The 13,515-nt window shown below is 49.0% G+C and overlaps 1 protein-coding gene across 2 annotated transcripts in view; it reads right to left on the bottom strand.

Annotated features, from left to right (window-relative positions):
- Positions 1–225: 225 nt before the first annotated feature.
- The window catches only part of LOC123760644 (toll-like receptor Tollo), a 55,806-nt gene continuing 42,516 nt past the window's right edge, over positions 226–13,515 (bottom strand). For both annotated transcript variants that reach the window (XM_045746392.2, XM_069300104.1), the window contains exon 2: positions 226–9,803. In XM_045746392.2, the coding sequence (XP_045602348.2) occupies positions 5,637–9,803 (4,167 nt within the window). In that variant the 3' untranslated portion in view covers positions 226–5,636. The remainder of the gene's footprint in view (positions 9,804–13,515) is intronic.

The raw sequence follows: 13,515 nt of genomic DNA, 5'->3' as shown, positions 1-13,515 counted from the left end.
ATCAGGAAGTATTCGAACGTCATCAGTTGCATGTAAACCCGTTTTTCATTCATAAACAGGGGGGGTATGGCGGGTGGATGGAATGGACTTTGGGCCTTTGTTTATGAGGACGGGCTGCCTCGGCATGCCACATCACAATCCTCATCATGCCACACAATCACCATCATCACCACAACACTACCGTCACCCCCACAAAGGCGCCCCCAAATAAAACACAACCATGTATTCGTTTTATTCATTTTAATTTTTTGTATCCAAAAATACAGAACGTAATTTGTTGCTAACCTAGCGTTCAGTAGTACACGAGGCTCATTGACTAGATGTGTCACAGGGACTGGTTTACTGGACTGGTTTATAAAATGGTTTAGTGCGGTCTCTGACGCCTGCGGCTGTTTTGTTAAAGTTTTTGTTTTTTAAGTCTGCGACTCTTTCGTATATAGGGATGTGGTGGGTTTGTTTTACTGAATACGTGGGTCTGTTTTTGTCAGTTGTGGGTCTGTTTTTTTTAAGTTGTGGGACTGTTTTTGTAAGATGTGGGTCTGTTTTTGTAAGTTGTGGGTCTGTTTTTTTTAAGTTGTGGGACTGTTTTTGTAAGATGTGGGTCTGTTTTTGTAAGTTGTGGGTCTGCATTAATAGGATTTCAGGCTGTTTTAATCAAAATATGAAACCTTTAGAAAAATATGTTAAGTTTCGATAAGACGCCGGATTGCTTTAGACATGAGACTAAGATCAGACTCTCTCTCTTTATAATAGTTTAAGACGAGTATAAGATATGTAACTGACTTCGTATGATCTAAGACTGATGGTTTTCGTAAGATCCGAAACTGATTTAATATATGAGAAGTGTGTTTGAATGATCTTACTGTTATGACGATTCATAGGAGCCGAATTCCTCGATACTTGGGCTTTAGGAGGATAGCAGGGAAGAGGAGAGACGAGGAGAGAGAAAAAAGAGACTTCTAGTGCGAGAACTGGAGACTGAAAGGACTCGAGAACGAGAGGAACGAGCGAGATGGTGGTGGCAGCAGCCTGGACGCATGCGCGCACCCCGCAGCAGACAACCGCAGCAGACACCCCACAGCAGACAACCGCAGCAGACACCCCGCAGCAGACAACAGCCTCCTGTGAATACCGACGGTACTGAGCGAACTAGACGGCGGAGCATTCATGACTCTTGCTGTGATGCCAGGCTCTATAAATAGAGCCCGCTTGAGCAAGCGGAAGAAACAACGAAGATCGAGAAAGACTGCAAGCGCTGGCTGGGGGGGGGGGAGCTCTCGCCAACGAACGAGATGAAAACGTCTCGCAAGATATTAATTCCAGTTGACAACGAGATGAAACAAAACCCTCGCTATGAACGGGACGAGAGAGAGAGAGAGAGAGAGAGAGAGAGAGAGAGAGAGAGAGAGAGAGAGAGAGAGAGAGAGAGAGAGAGAGAGAGAGAGAGAGAGAGAGAGAGAGAATGCAGGGAGAGGACCTACTGCAGAGAACCCTTATCAGGGGCACGACAAGGCGAGGAAGAATGGAAAATAAAAAGCGAAAGAAGATAGAGACGGAATGAGGCACAGACGACAAGATGTACCCCCCCCTACCCCTTAACCCCCTTCCCCCATGAGGACAATTGCTGGGAAATGAGAGTGAAAAAGGACATCCCACTGCCCTGCTGATTTCCATTCTCCATCTCCCTCCCCGAGGAACCCCCAGGGAGGGTGGGTGCTAACCCCCCCGACGCTCTCCTCCGGCTCTCTCTGGGGAGGCTAGTGGCAGACCCCCACCTTCCACTTTCATGCAGGTGAGTAGAGGCACTCACACAGGAGCTCAGACTGATGAAGATGCCAGCAAATCTGAAGTGTGTGCGTGTGTGTTGCCCTCGAGGCTTCATTAAACCCTCGGGGTACGGAATATGCATTTTCTTGCTGGTATTGTACGTGTGGTGAGGCTGCACGGCAACACTGAATAACCAACTGATAGAGTGTCCCACGTACCCTCCCATGTACCCTCCCATGTACCCTCCCATGTACCCTCCCATGTACCCTCCCATGTACCCTCCCATGTACCCTCCCATGTACCCTCCCATGTACTCTTCCCTGGGTACAGAGGAGTACATGGGGTACACGGAAGTACGTGAGAAAAAATAAGTATTATCAAATCTTAACGTTAGCGTAGTACTTGTCTGCTGGAAATACGGCTGAGAGAGAGGGAGATAGAGAGAGAGAAAGAGAGAGAGAGAGAGAGAGAGAGAGAGAGAGAGAGAGAGAGAGAGAGAGAGAGAGAGAGAGAGAGAGAGAGAGAGAGAGAGAGAGAGAGAGAGACAGACAGACAGACAGACAGACATAGAGACACTTTGTTATACAAAACAATGAAATACGGTACAAATCTTTACAGAAATACATAAAGTGGACTACTGACGGTTGAAAGTAAAATCATTAGATACAGCAAGATAGTACAGGATAAGAATTGGTAAACGTGCATACAGGAAACAGTACCAAAAGATGAAGTAGATACAAGTAAAACAAAATAAAAAAACACGTAGCGATGATTCTCAGTCCAGGAGTTAACACAGACAATGAGATTACAAGAGAGGTGTTTGGTTGTTTTTTTGCACAACGTAGAAGAAAGGCAGTGATAAGGACGGCATGTATCGATAGACACGAATCACAGTGATAGATAACACAGGGCAACAGGCCCCAGGGGGATAGATAAAAGGAGAATAGGCCACAGATGTTAAACAATTTAGCACGAATGGTACGGGAACAAGGGGGACACAGATGGAAACTTAGTACCCAAATGAGCCACAGAGACATTTAGAAAAGAAGTTTTTCAGTGTCAGGATAGTTAACAATTGTAATGAACTAAGCAGTGATGTGGTGGAGGCTGACTCCCTACACAGTCTCAAATGTAGATATGATACAGCCCAATTAGGCTCAGAAACCTGTACACCAGTTGATTGACAGTTGAGAGTGGGGGAGACCAAAGAGCCGAAGCTCAACCCAGGCAAGCACTACTAGATGAGTACAGAATGATATATAACAGGATAGCGGGCCACAGAGGCCATGCTGGCCACAGAGGGCCAGCATGCCATAGCAGGAACCTCGGGACACGGGGATTTTCATGAGTGGTGAGATACGAAATCGATACAGCGAGGTTACAGAATAGTCTAAACCGTGGTATATATGAGGTACTCTACCTCCCCTTCCCCTCCCTCACTGGCACCTCCCCTTTCCCCCATCCCCTCCCCTCACCAGCCCGTCCCCATTCCCCCTCACCAATACAATCAGCTGAGGTCACTCTTCCACAGGTACATGTGGCCGTGGTATCAATCGACCGCGACGTTGTTTATAGCAAGAATCATTCAAATTTCAACATGGCGGAGTGGGGCAGCGTAAGTATTAGCGAGACTGACGCTATTCTGGCTCAGAGTAGCGGCTGTTACTGCCCTTAAGCGGTCGGCGAACAATGCACAAATTATGTTCATTCGTGTACTGGATATTGATTGAAGTCTTGTGAAGGATACTTTCTTTCTATCTATGCTTTTTTTTTCCTTCTTTATACGAATTCAAAACAGCCAAGAATCCAGAAACAGACAGGAATTCAAAACGCTTAACACTCCAAAAAGAAACCAGCCACGAATCCAATAGAGTAGGGGAAAAAAATAACATAAATCCCCCCCAAAAATGTAAAAAATTCCAGAGTTAGAAATGAGAAACAGTTAGGCATCCCAAACAGTGTTCTTGACAACTGTGTCGGGTCCGGCTGACGTGACTGTGGTTGAGGGTAGGGGGTTGGGGGAAGGTGAGGGAGGGGGGGTGGGGGAGGGGTGTGGGTAGGGGGTGTGAAAGGGGGGGTAGGAATGTGTGTGTGTGCCCGAGGGGACCATCCTGGCCGCAAGGTGGTGACAGTCCTGGTTTAAAAAAAAAATGAAACAAAAAATGTCCCCTTCTGGGGCTCCTGATCTCACTCCGTGAATATGAATGTCTGTTGTTAGCGCTGCTGTTTCGGGGCCGACAATGTGGCGATAGTTTCCCGGCTCTTGTGACAGCTGCCGTGGGAGAGGAGGGGGAGAGGTGAGGCTGTGGGTGGTGAGGTGAGGGAGAGGTGAGAGAGTAGGGGTGGAGAGGTGAGGGAGTACTCACCTAATTGTGCTTGTGGGGGTTGAGCTTTGGCTCTTTGGTCCCGCCTATCAACTGTCAATCAACTGTGGGGATGGTGTGTTGTCACAAAACTCTGGAAGCTACTGGGGGGGGGATGAAAGGATGGGGGATCTTAATTAGGGGGGGAAGAGAGAGAGAGAGGAGAGAGAGAAAGAAGGTTTTAAAGAGGGGGGAAACTTTCCCAGTAAGCAGCTCTAATGTGTATCTATTTCCTATTTGTGCCTGCAGGATCAAGCTTTCAGCTGTTGTGTGTGTGTGTGTGTGTGTGTGTGTGTGTGTGTGTGTGTGTGTGTGTGTGTGTGTGTGTGTGTGTGTGTGTGTGTGTGTGTGTGTGTGTGTGTGTAGTCACCTAGACGCGCTTGCAGAGTTGAGTTAGGCTCCCAGCCCTTCCTTCCAAACGTTCTTAGATTAAAACAATGACTAATTTCTAACACTTTTGTCATATTTACATTTAAAATTTTTGAATTAAATTTGCTTCAACAACTTCTGCAGCTAACCTATTCCATTTATTGACAGTACTAACACTAAAAAAGTTCTTCCTGTTGTGACTAATTTGCGTCTCCAGTGTTCCGTCTATGGCTCCTCGTTCTGTTGTTCCTAGCTTTGAACTACTTTGAACTAGCCTACTTTGTCTAATTTGTCAATTTCCATTAGGATCTTAAATGTTGTTATCATGTCCCCCTATCTCTCCTTTTCTTCAGTGTGGTAAAGTCAAGTTTTCTCATTCTTTCCTCATACCTCAATCCTTGTTCCGGCACGAGTCGCGTTGCACATCTTTGGACCTTTTCTAGTTTCTCTTTGTCCTTTTACAGGTAAGGGTTCCATGCTGGGGATGCATAATCAAGAGAGAGGTCTCATCTTTGCTGTATATATACGGCCTAGAAAGCTCCTTTGTCCAAGTTTCTGAAGGATACGCGGATGTTGGTAAGTGTGCCCTATGCAGCTGTTGTTATTGTGTGTCGTGCGTGTATGTGTGTGTGTGTGTAAATCAAACAAAATTCAACGACCGTGTCAGAGACATTAGTTGACACTGTCACCTCGGCTTTCATCCTCCTTCCTCGTGTAATACTGAAATACATATTCTCCAAGATATATAAAACAAACAAAATGATCTGAGATTATGAAATACACTTTATTCAATCACTGGCGACTTACAACCAACGGGACGGTTAGTACTCTGTGATAATGTCAGCGAGACTCTTCCCTCTCATGGAGGTGCTGAGGAATCTGTACGAGGCGCAAGACGACCTGTAGGAGGCGCTGGAGGATCTACAGAAAGTGCTGGAGGTCCTTTCAGAAGTTGCTGTGGAACCTTCAAGAGGTGCTTGGAAAAATGCAGGTACCATTTCTGTGCCTCCTAATGCAGGTAGCAAGCGCTGGTTATGACACTACCATTATCTATCACATCCTAGCAAAACATCTTCCTGGAATACATGTCATTGCTCTTCGTGTTAGAGCAACGATCATTATTCCTGCAGAGATGGACTAGACGAAACATTCCTGGGCTGTGAGCGCTGGGTCTGGCGGAGAGTCTACCAGGCCTGTATACAATGTACTCTTGGGTTCCTGCTCTTCCCCAGTGACTCTACCTGTAGAATTCACGGAGTGGTCAAAAGACCTGCCACTGGAACGATCACTGGAATGGTCTGTAGAATAGTCACTATGCCTTTCTCCCGCCGGCTGTGTCACCCGCAAGCTCTTGGTGCGTCGGAATGTGTCAGTTTGAGGCAGGTTGCCATCCGGGTCTTGTAGGATCCCTGAATTATCGAAAACCTCTTCTCTTGTGGTTGGTGGACATGTTTGACTGAGAGGCCGCTTTTTTTTACGTTTACTAGTACGCACAGTTCCCCTGATTGGGGCATCTATAACGGTGTAGTGATTGTTGTTAGGGGACGCGGGGCGTGAGAAGTGGGAGGGTGCATGATGGGGACTGGTAAATGGCTCGAGCGAAGTGTATGTGTGTAGGGAGGAGTTGTCGCCATCGGCATAGGTGTAAGCAGTGTGGGAGTGGCGGCGACAGGTGCAGTGTGGGTCCTGGCAGTCCCGCCCCTGCATCACAATGTAGTCACAAGGGGCAGGGGAATAGCAAGGTCTAGGTGGCGGGGGCGCCTTGTACGTCGCAGGGGCCTCCGGTAGATAGGAGGCTCGACGGTCGATCTCCGAGGGCGTGGTGAGGCCCGTGGTGGAGGTGAGGACGGAGGAAGAGGAGGGGAGAGGCAGCGACGACGGGGGCACCAGGGACGGCAGCGTCGACGATTTGTATGAGTTGTCAGACACATAGACAGGCAGGCCTGTGTATGTCTGCCTCTGTGGCATTAACTCCAAGAGCTTCTTCCAAAAGTTTTTGTCTCCCCATCGCAGCTTTGAACATTTTCTTATAACTGCTTTTAAATCGGCATCAAAAGAAGAGTAGGATACATTATCATAATATATGGCTATAATGTTCATGTCATTTTCCTTCAGGCCATCAACATGAGCTTTCTTAAAAATGGCGTTTTTCCACTCGCTGTCAACGTAGTTCTTGGAGAGGACAATGATGGTCCTTCTGCTGAAATTGAGCGACTGCGTTACGAACTCTGATAGGTGGCTGTTCTCGCTGAAATCTCGGGAGTGTAAACACAACTTGTAGCTGGGACAACTGTTCTCCAGCTTGGTTGCAATAACATCACGCACGAAGTTAGCGTCATTGGCGCTGTAGCTGATGTAGGCATCAAATACTTTGCCATCTTCCTCTTGGCAGTAGGGCAGAGGGTTGTTCATGCCCAGTTTGTTGGCAGCAGCAGCCCTCCTGCGGGCCACTAGCATGGCCACCATAACCAGGGCACTGATGAGAGCCACTCCACCGCACAGACCCCCAGCCAGAAAAGGCAACTGCCGCTGTCCAAACTGGTACTGTGTGACCCCTTGCTGGCCCTTGGTGCAGGAGTATTCTGGGAGGATTATGCTGGGACCCACTGCACCGGAGTCACTGTCCACACAGAATATCTCCTCAGGGTTAAGCAAGAGATGTGGCTGCAGGGTCTCCCATTCCCTCAATGATTCCACAAATTGACAGTCACAGTCCCACGGATTGTTGGCCAGAGACACAGTGGCCAAGTAATAGTTGTTGCTTAGCAGCCACACTGGGAAGTCTATGATGAAGTTATTGTCTAGTCTTAGGACCTCCAGACTCTTAAGACTTAGGAATGTTGCATTGTTGACAAACGAGAGGCGATTATTCTGGAGGTAAAGTTCCTTAAGTCTATGGAGGCCAAAGAACTCGAAGCCGTTCAACTGAACGATCATGTTGTCCTGGAGATGTAAAGTGCGCAGTGAAGTCAACCCGTGGAAAGTTCGGTTCTGAAGTGTTTGAATTTGGGAATTATTGAGAAAGAGTTGCTGGATGCTGTGGCGCCCGATGAAGTGATGTGCATGAAGGACTTGGAGATTGTTGCCATCGAGGAGGACCACCGTGGCATCCATGGGCACCCTGTCGGGTAGACGGTCCAGGTGCCCCCCAGAGCAGTCCACCAAATTCATGGACCAAGTATCATCGTGGAAGCAAGAGCAAGCATCTGGGCACTTCATTTGGCAGTCGCATGCAATAAAGTCACAGCAGTGACAGAGGGCAAAGCAATGAGTGGCATAGGGGCAGAGGTAATTCTCGGGAGATGTGTCCAAGATACGAGTGGTGACTGGTACGCCACCACGGGAGTGAGTGAGGACGCAAGTCACCTGAATGAGGTCGTCAACACGAGGTTGGAGATAAGTGACCTCTGTAGCCTCTGGGGTTGTGATGGACATCCCTGAGGACCCATACAGCCACTCCATCTCACAGTCACACACAAGTGGGTTGCCTGCCAGGGAAACCCGCGCACTGATGTGATTGTCGACTGTCCCGCGGACACTGATCGATTTGGGATTCAGCCTCTGAATGGCGTTCATCCGAAGATCAATGTCCTGAAGATAAATTTTGTCCCGGAATGTATTGGGAAGAACTCGGCTGATGTTGTTGTGATGCAAAATAACCTTCCTGATAGTGTTAGGGAGGGAGACTTCACCAAGCCGTCTGATAGAGTTGTAGCTAGCATCAAGAGCCTCTAACGTCAAAACACTCTGAACCTTGAAAAAATTACCGAGCTGTTCTATCTTGTTCTTTTTTAAATCTAACCAGATGAGCTGCCTGGGTATGAACGCATAGTCGAACATGTGGATATTGTTCTCGGATACATCAAGAGTCTCCAGGTGCTCCAAGCCTGCGAACACGCCATTGATGTCGCTCAGTTCGTTCCTGGAGAGTGTCAGGTGCCTGACACTGGGCACCCCGTCGAACGACCCTTCACTTACTGTCCTTAACTGATTATCCCTCAAGTCTAATACCTCCAGAGATGCGAGTCCGGCAAATGATCCCTGAGAAATGCCATTCATCTTATTTTGGCTTATGTTCAGAACTTCCAGGTTCCCCAGCCCACCAAAAAGAAATGGGTGCGTGCTAACGATTTCGTTCATACTCATGTCCAAAGCCTTTAGGAAGGAAAGATTTTCTAAAGCCGTTGGAATGGCTTGCAAGTGGTTGCTTCCAAGGAACACCTCCTTCAGGTTGGAGCTGTGACGGAGAGCTTGAGGGTGGATTTCTATAAGAGAATTGTTGCTCAAGTGTAGAAGACTCAGCCCCACCAGTCCTCTCAGACTGCCCTCGCTCAGGCTGAGGATGAGGTTGTGAGAGAGGTCAAGAGCGTAGAGGTTGGAGAGTGAGGTAAAGCTGTCGTCCTCCAGGCTCTGGATGTCATTGTGGGAGAGGTCGAGGCGTTGAAGCGAGGTCAGGTCACGGAGGAGGAGCTGGGGGACAGTTGACAGAGCGTTGTAGGACAGGTCGAGGATGACCAGTCGCCGAAGACCCTTGAAGATGTCTTCATGACTGCTGTCTAAATACAGTTTATTATGCGACAAGTCTAGCACCTGCAGCTGATGCAGACCCTGGAACACATCCGGATTCATTGCACTGAGTGAGTTGTTGTTGAGGTAAATCCTCTCTAAGGCTACGTTTTCAAAGAAAGTGCCGTTCTGTAGTGCGATAATATGATTATTAGATAAATAGAGCACTTGTAAGGCTGCCATTCCTCTGAAGGCTTCACTGGCTATAAGCCGGATATCATTATTACGAAGGTAAAGCTCTGTGAGCCCGCCGAGGGCTAGGAAGCTGCGGGTAGGAAGCCGCACAAGATCGTTGTGGTCAAGGACGAGCTCCTGGAGGGCGTGTCCACACCTGTCTTCTGCTGCCACTTCCTCATTGGCATCAATAAACCCTGAAAAGTGATCACTATAACTCGTATTTGACGTGTTGAGAGCGAGAGCATCGAGAAGCAGGTGGTCGGCGAAGCCGAGCTCCAACACGTCTTGAAGGCGGTTGTGGGAGAGGTCGAGGTGGTGGAGGGCAGCGGGGCCGCAGAAGGCTCTGGGCGGCAGCGTCCAGATGTTGTTATGGGTGAGGGAAACCCGTTCTAGAGGCAGCGGCAGCGACCCTTCCACCACCTCCATAGCCAGCGCCGCCCACTCTCCGTTGTGGGTAGTGACTTCCAGCTGCCGCAAGCGGCTCAGGCCTTCCAGCGACCCGGGGACCAGGCTATCCAGCTTGCACCGCCGCACGCTCAGCTCCTCCACGCCTTCCAGACCCTGAAACACCACAAAACACACAGATCAGAATTCGCAAAAGTAAGAATACTAACTCTCACAGACATGATTATAAAAGGTAAACGATTATTAGCTTAGATTTGGTTTAGAGAAGTCTTTTTAAAAATAAATTTCGTTGACAAACTTTCCATATACAAACGTATCTGTATACTCCTGAAAGATAATGTTAGAATGAACCACAAAGTAATACCATGAGATTCCTGTTTCTTATGGCGTGAAACACGTACCAGGACAGTTGTATATGGGATTGTTAACAACATGAAACTTTCGCATCAACATGAGCACGAAATCTCACGAATACTTGCACAATATTCAATGCTCAAGAATAATGGTGACATTAGTATTGACCCATTGGAATGGTAAGCCTACGGAGGGCTACCATTTCGCAGTACTACCTACGCAGCAAAAACTGAAAATAATCAACTCAAGACCGAGATAAGCATTTAAATTGAAACAAGAGTTAGACAGGTATGAAGCTAAGGAATTAATTAATGTTGATAAAGAATCCAGATGGTGCAGGTGTAGGAAACGTCTCTCTCTCTCTCTCTCTCTCTCTCTCTCTCTCTCTCTCTCTCTCTCTCTCTCTCTCTCTCTCTCTCTCTCTCTCTCTCTCTCTCTCTCTCTCTCTCTCTCTCTCTCTCTCTCTCTCTCTCGTGATCGATAAAGATAAGTCCATTTGCATAATTTGATTCCCGGTCCTTGGTCCGAGGCAGCGTTACTGTTCCACTTAGTCACCTCTGGGAATGGCAGAGTCCATGAGAGAGAGAGAGAGAGAGAGAGAGAGAGAGAGAGAGAGAGAGAGAGAGAGAGAGAGAGAGAGAGAGAGAGAGAGAGAGAGAGAGAGAGACCATGACACAGACATCATCCTGGTACCCACACGTTGCTAGCCACTTGTAGTACCAATATTGCCCCGTCAATCTGCAAAAATACACGGAGACTTTCCCCACGATGTAGAGTGTTATTAAAGACATTCTCGATGTTGAAGATACCGAAGGGCAACTCTCCTGTTTTTACATACCTATTGTCAACAAATGGTGTGTGGAAACTAAAACCAAACTTAAACATTCATAGGTGTAGTGGAGAGGCCACTCCATACCGACAACCAGAACGGAACTCCATAGTCTCCTGAGACTGATGGATGCCTACTGCTATTGTCAACAATACCACACCTTCCCGCCTCCCGACTACACCTTGCCCACTACACCCTAGGAATGTTCAAGTTTGGTTTTAGTTTTTTGGGCTTCTAGAAAATAAATAGCACAAAGTATGAACTTTTTAGGGGTGGAGCAGTACACTTAGGCATGTGTATGTTGATACACCAACCTAAGTGTAGCTGTATTTGGTGTATCAATATACACCAAATACAGCTTATACCTCGCACCAGGACGCTGATGCCAATATTCCTTACCGTTGGTTTGCATGGCTAAACTTACTTGATGAACACGGTGTTAAATTAAGTTAAATATTTAATATAAGAAATGTTACATATTTAGGCATTTGTATTCAACTATAAAAGTAAGTTAACGCAAAGAGACAGTTAAAAGATGAAGTAGAGAGAGAGAGAGAGAGAGAGAGAGAGAGAGAGAGAGAGAGAGAGAGAGAGAGAGAGAGAGAGAGAGAGAGAGAGAGAGGGAAATAGATATACTCCCGCAGAAAAAGTTAAACATACACGTTCTCAACATTCAGGACATTCCTGGAGACTGCTGCAGTTTGTGTAATAAGGGAGGAGGCGGAGCGGTGTTTATAATTAACGCCCAATAACAACTTAGCAATATGGCGACAGTGGTCAATTTATCCACAAAAGTGCGATGCGTTATGAGGTTTCTTAAGCGCTCTGCGATACAACTTTAACCATTATCTGGGCGCCAGGGGTGATGAGGGGGGGAGTATGGTTTGGCGTCAGGGGTGATGAGGGGGGGAGTATGGTTTGGCGTCAGGGGTGATGGGGGGGGGGAGTATAGTCTGGCGCCAGGGGTGATGAGGGGGGGAGTATGGTTTGGCGCCAGGGGTGATGAGGGGGGGGAGTATGGTTTGGCGCCAGGGGTGATGAGGGGGGGAGTATGGTTTGGCGCCAGGGGTGATGAGGGGGGGGAGTATGGTTTGGCGTCAGGGGTGATGGGGGGGGGAGTATAGTCTGGCGCCAGGGGTGATGGGGGAGTATAGTCTGGCGCCAGGGGTGATGGGGGGAGTATAGTCTGGGGCCAGGGGTGATGGGGGAGTATAGTCTGGCGCCAGGGGTGATGGGGGAGTATAGTCTGGCGTCAGGGGTGATGGGGGAGTATAGTCTGGCGCCAGGGGTGATGGGGGGAGTATAGTCTGGCGCCAGGGGTGATGGGGGAGTATAGTCTGGCGTCAGGGGTGATGGGGGGGAGTATGGTTTGGCGCCAGGGGTGATGGGGGAGTATAGTCTGGCGTCAGGGGTGATGGGGGAGTATAGTCTGGCGCCAGGGGTGATGGGGGAGTATAGTCTGGCGCCATGGGTGATGGGGGGAGTATAGTCTGGCGCCAGGGGTGATGGGGGGAGTATAGCCTGGCGCCAGGGGTGATGGAGGAGTATAGTCTGGCGCCAGGGGTGATGGGGGAGTATAGTCTGGCGCCAGGAGTGATGGGGGAGTATAGTCTGTCGCCAGGAGTGATGGGGGAGCATAGTCTGGCGTAAGGGGTGATGGGGGGAGTATAGCCTGGCGCCAGGGGTGATGGAGGAGTATAGTCTGGCGCCAGGGGTGATGGGGGAGTATAGTCTGGCGCCAGGGGTGATGGGGGGAGTATAGTCTGGCGCCAGGGGTGATGGGGGAGTATAGCCTGGCGCCAGGGGTGATGGGGGGAGTATAGTCTGGCGCCAGGGGTGATGGGGGAGTATAGTCTGGCGCCAGGGGTGATGGACGAGTATAGTCTGGCGCCAGGGGTGATGGGGGAGTATAGTCTGGCGCCAGGAGTGATGGGGGAGTATAGTCTGGCGCCATGGGTGATGGGGGAGTATAGTCTGGCGCCAGGAGTGATGGGGAGTATAGTCTGGCGCCAGGGGTGATGGGGGAGTATAACCTGACTTGTGACACCTTTGGTCGTGGGTTCGAATCCCTCACCTCACTCACGAATTCCACATTAAATAACGTCTATGAATCTCACGTTTCTTTACGACAAATAAATGTTCTTTCCTTAACCCCCAGGATGCGACACACAACAGTTGTCTCACTCCTGGGTGCCTAGTTACAGGTCGGGGGAACAAGAGTTATCAGATGAAAGGAAACGTGATCAATTAGACACTGAATGTGGAGATGGGAAGGAGGAGGAGTGTAGTTTAGAGGTAGTTTCAATAATGTGATAAACTCATTACCCCCTTCTCCCGCGTCGTGAAGACAGGCGGCCTTGCTAGCCTGTCTCCCAGCACCCGTCCCTCACCCGTCTCCCCTCACCTGTCTCCCCTCACCCGTCTCCCCTCACCCGTCTCCCCTCACCCGTCCCTCACCCGTCTCCCAGCACCCGTCTCCCCTCACCCGTCAATCACCCGTCTCCCCTCACATGTCTCCCCTCACCCGTCTCCCCTCACCCGCCCCTCACCCGTCTCCCGTCACCCGTCTCCCCTCACCCGTCTCCTGTCTGCGTGCAGGTCCGGCATTCATCAAGTATTTAAGTATCCACTTACGAAGCCTGTTTATCCTTCTTCAATCATGACCGTATAGTTTGCACTTATTAA

The sequence above is a fragment of the Procambarus clarkii genome, chromosome 43 (genome assembly GCF_040958095.1).
Source record: "Procambarus clarkii isolate CNS0578487 chromosome 43, FALCON_Pclarkii_2.0, whole genome shotgun sequence".
Lineage (NCBI taxonomy): Eukaryota > Metazoa > Arthropoda > Malacostraca > Decapoda > Cambaridae > Procambarus > Procambarus clarkii.
This window is presented reverse-complemented; position numbering and strand designations above follow the sequence as displayed.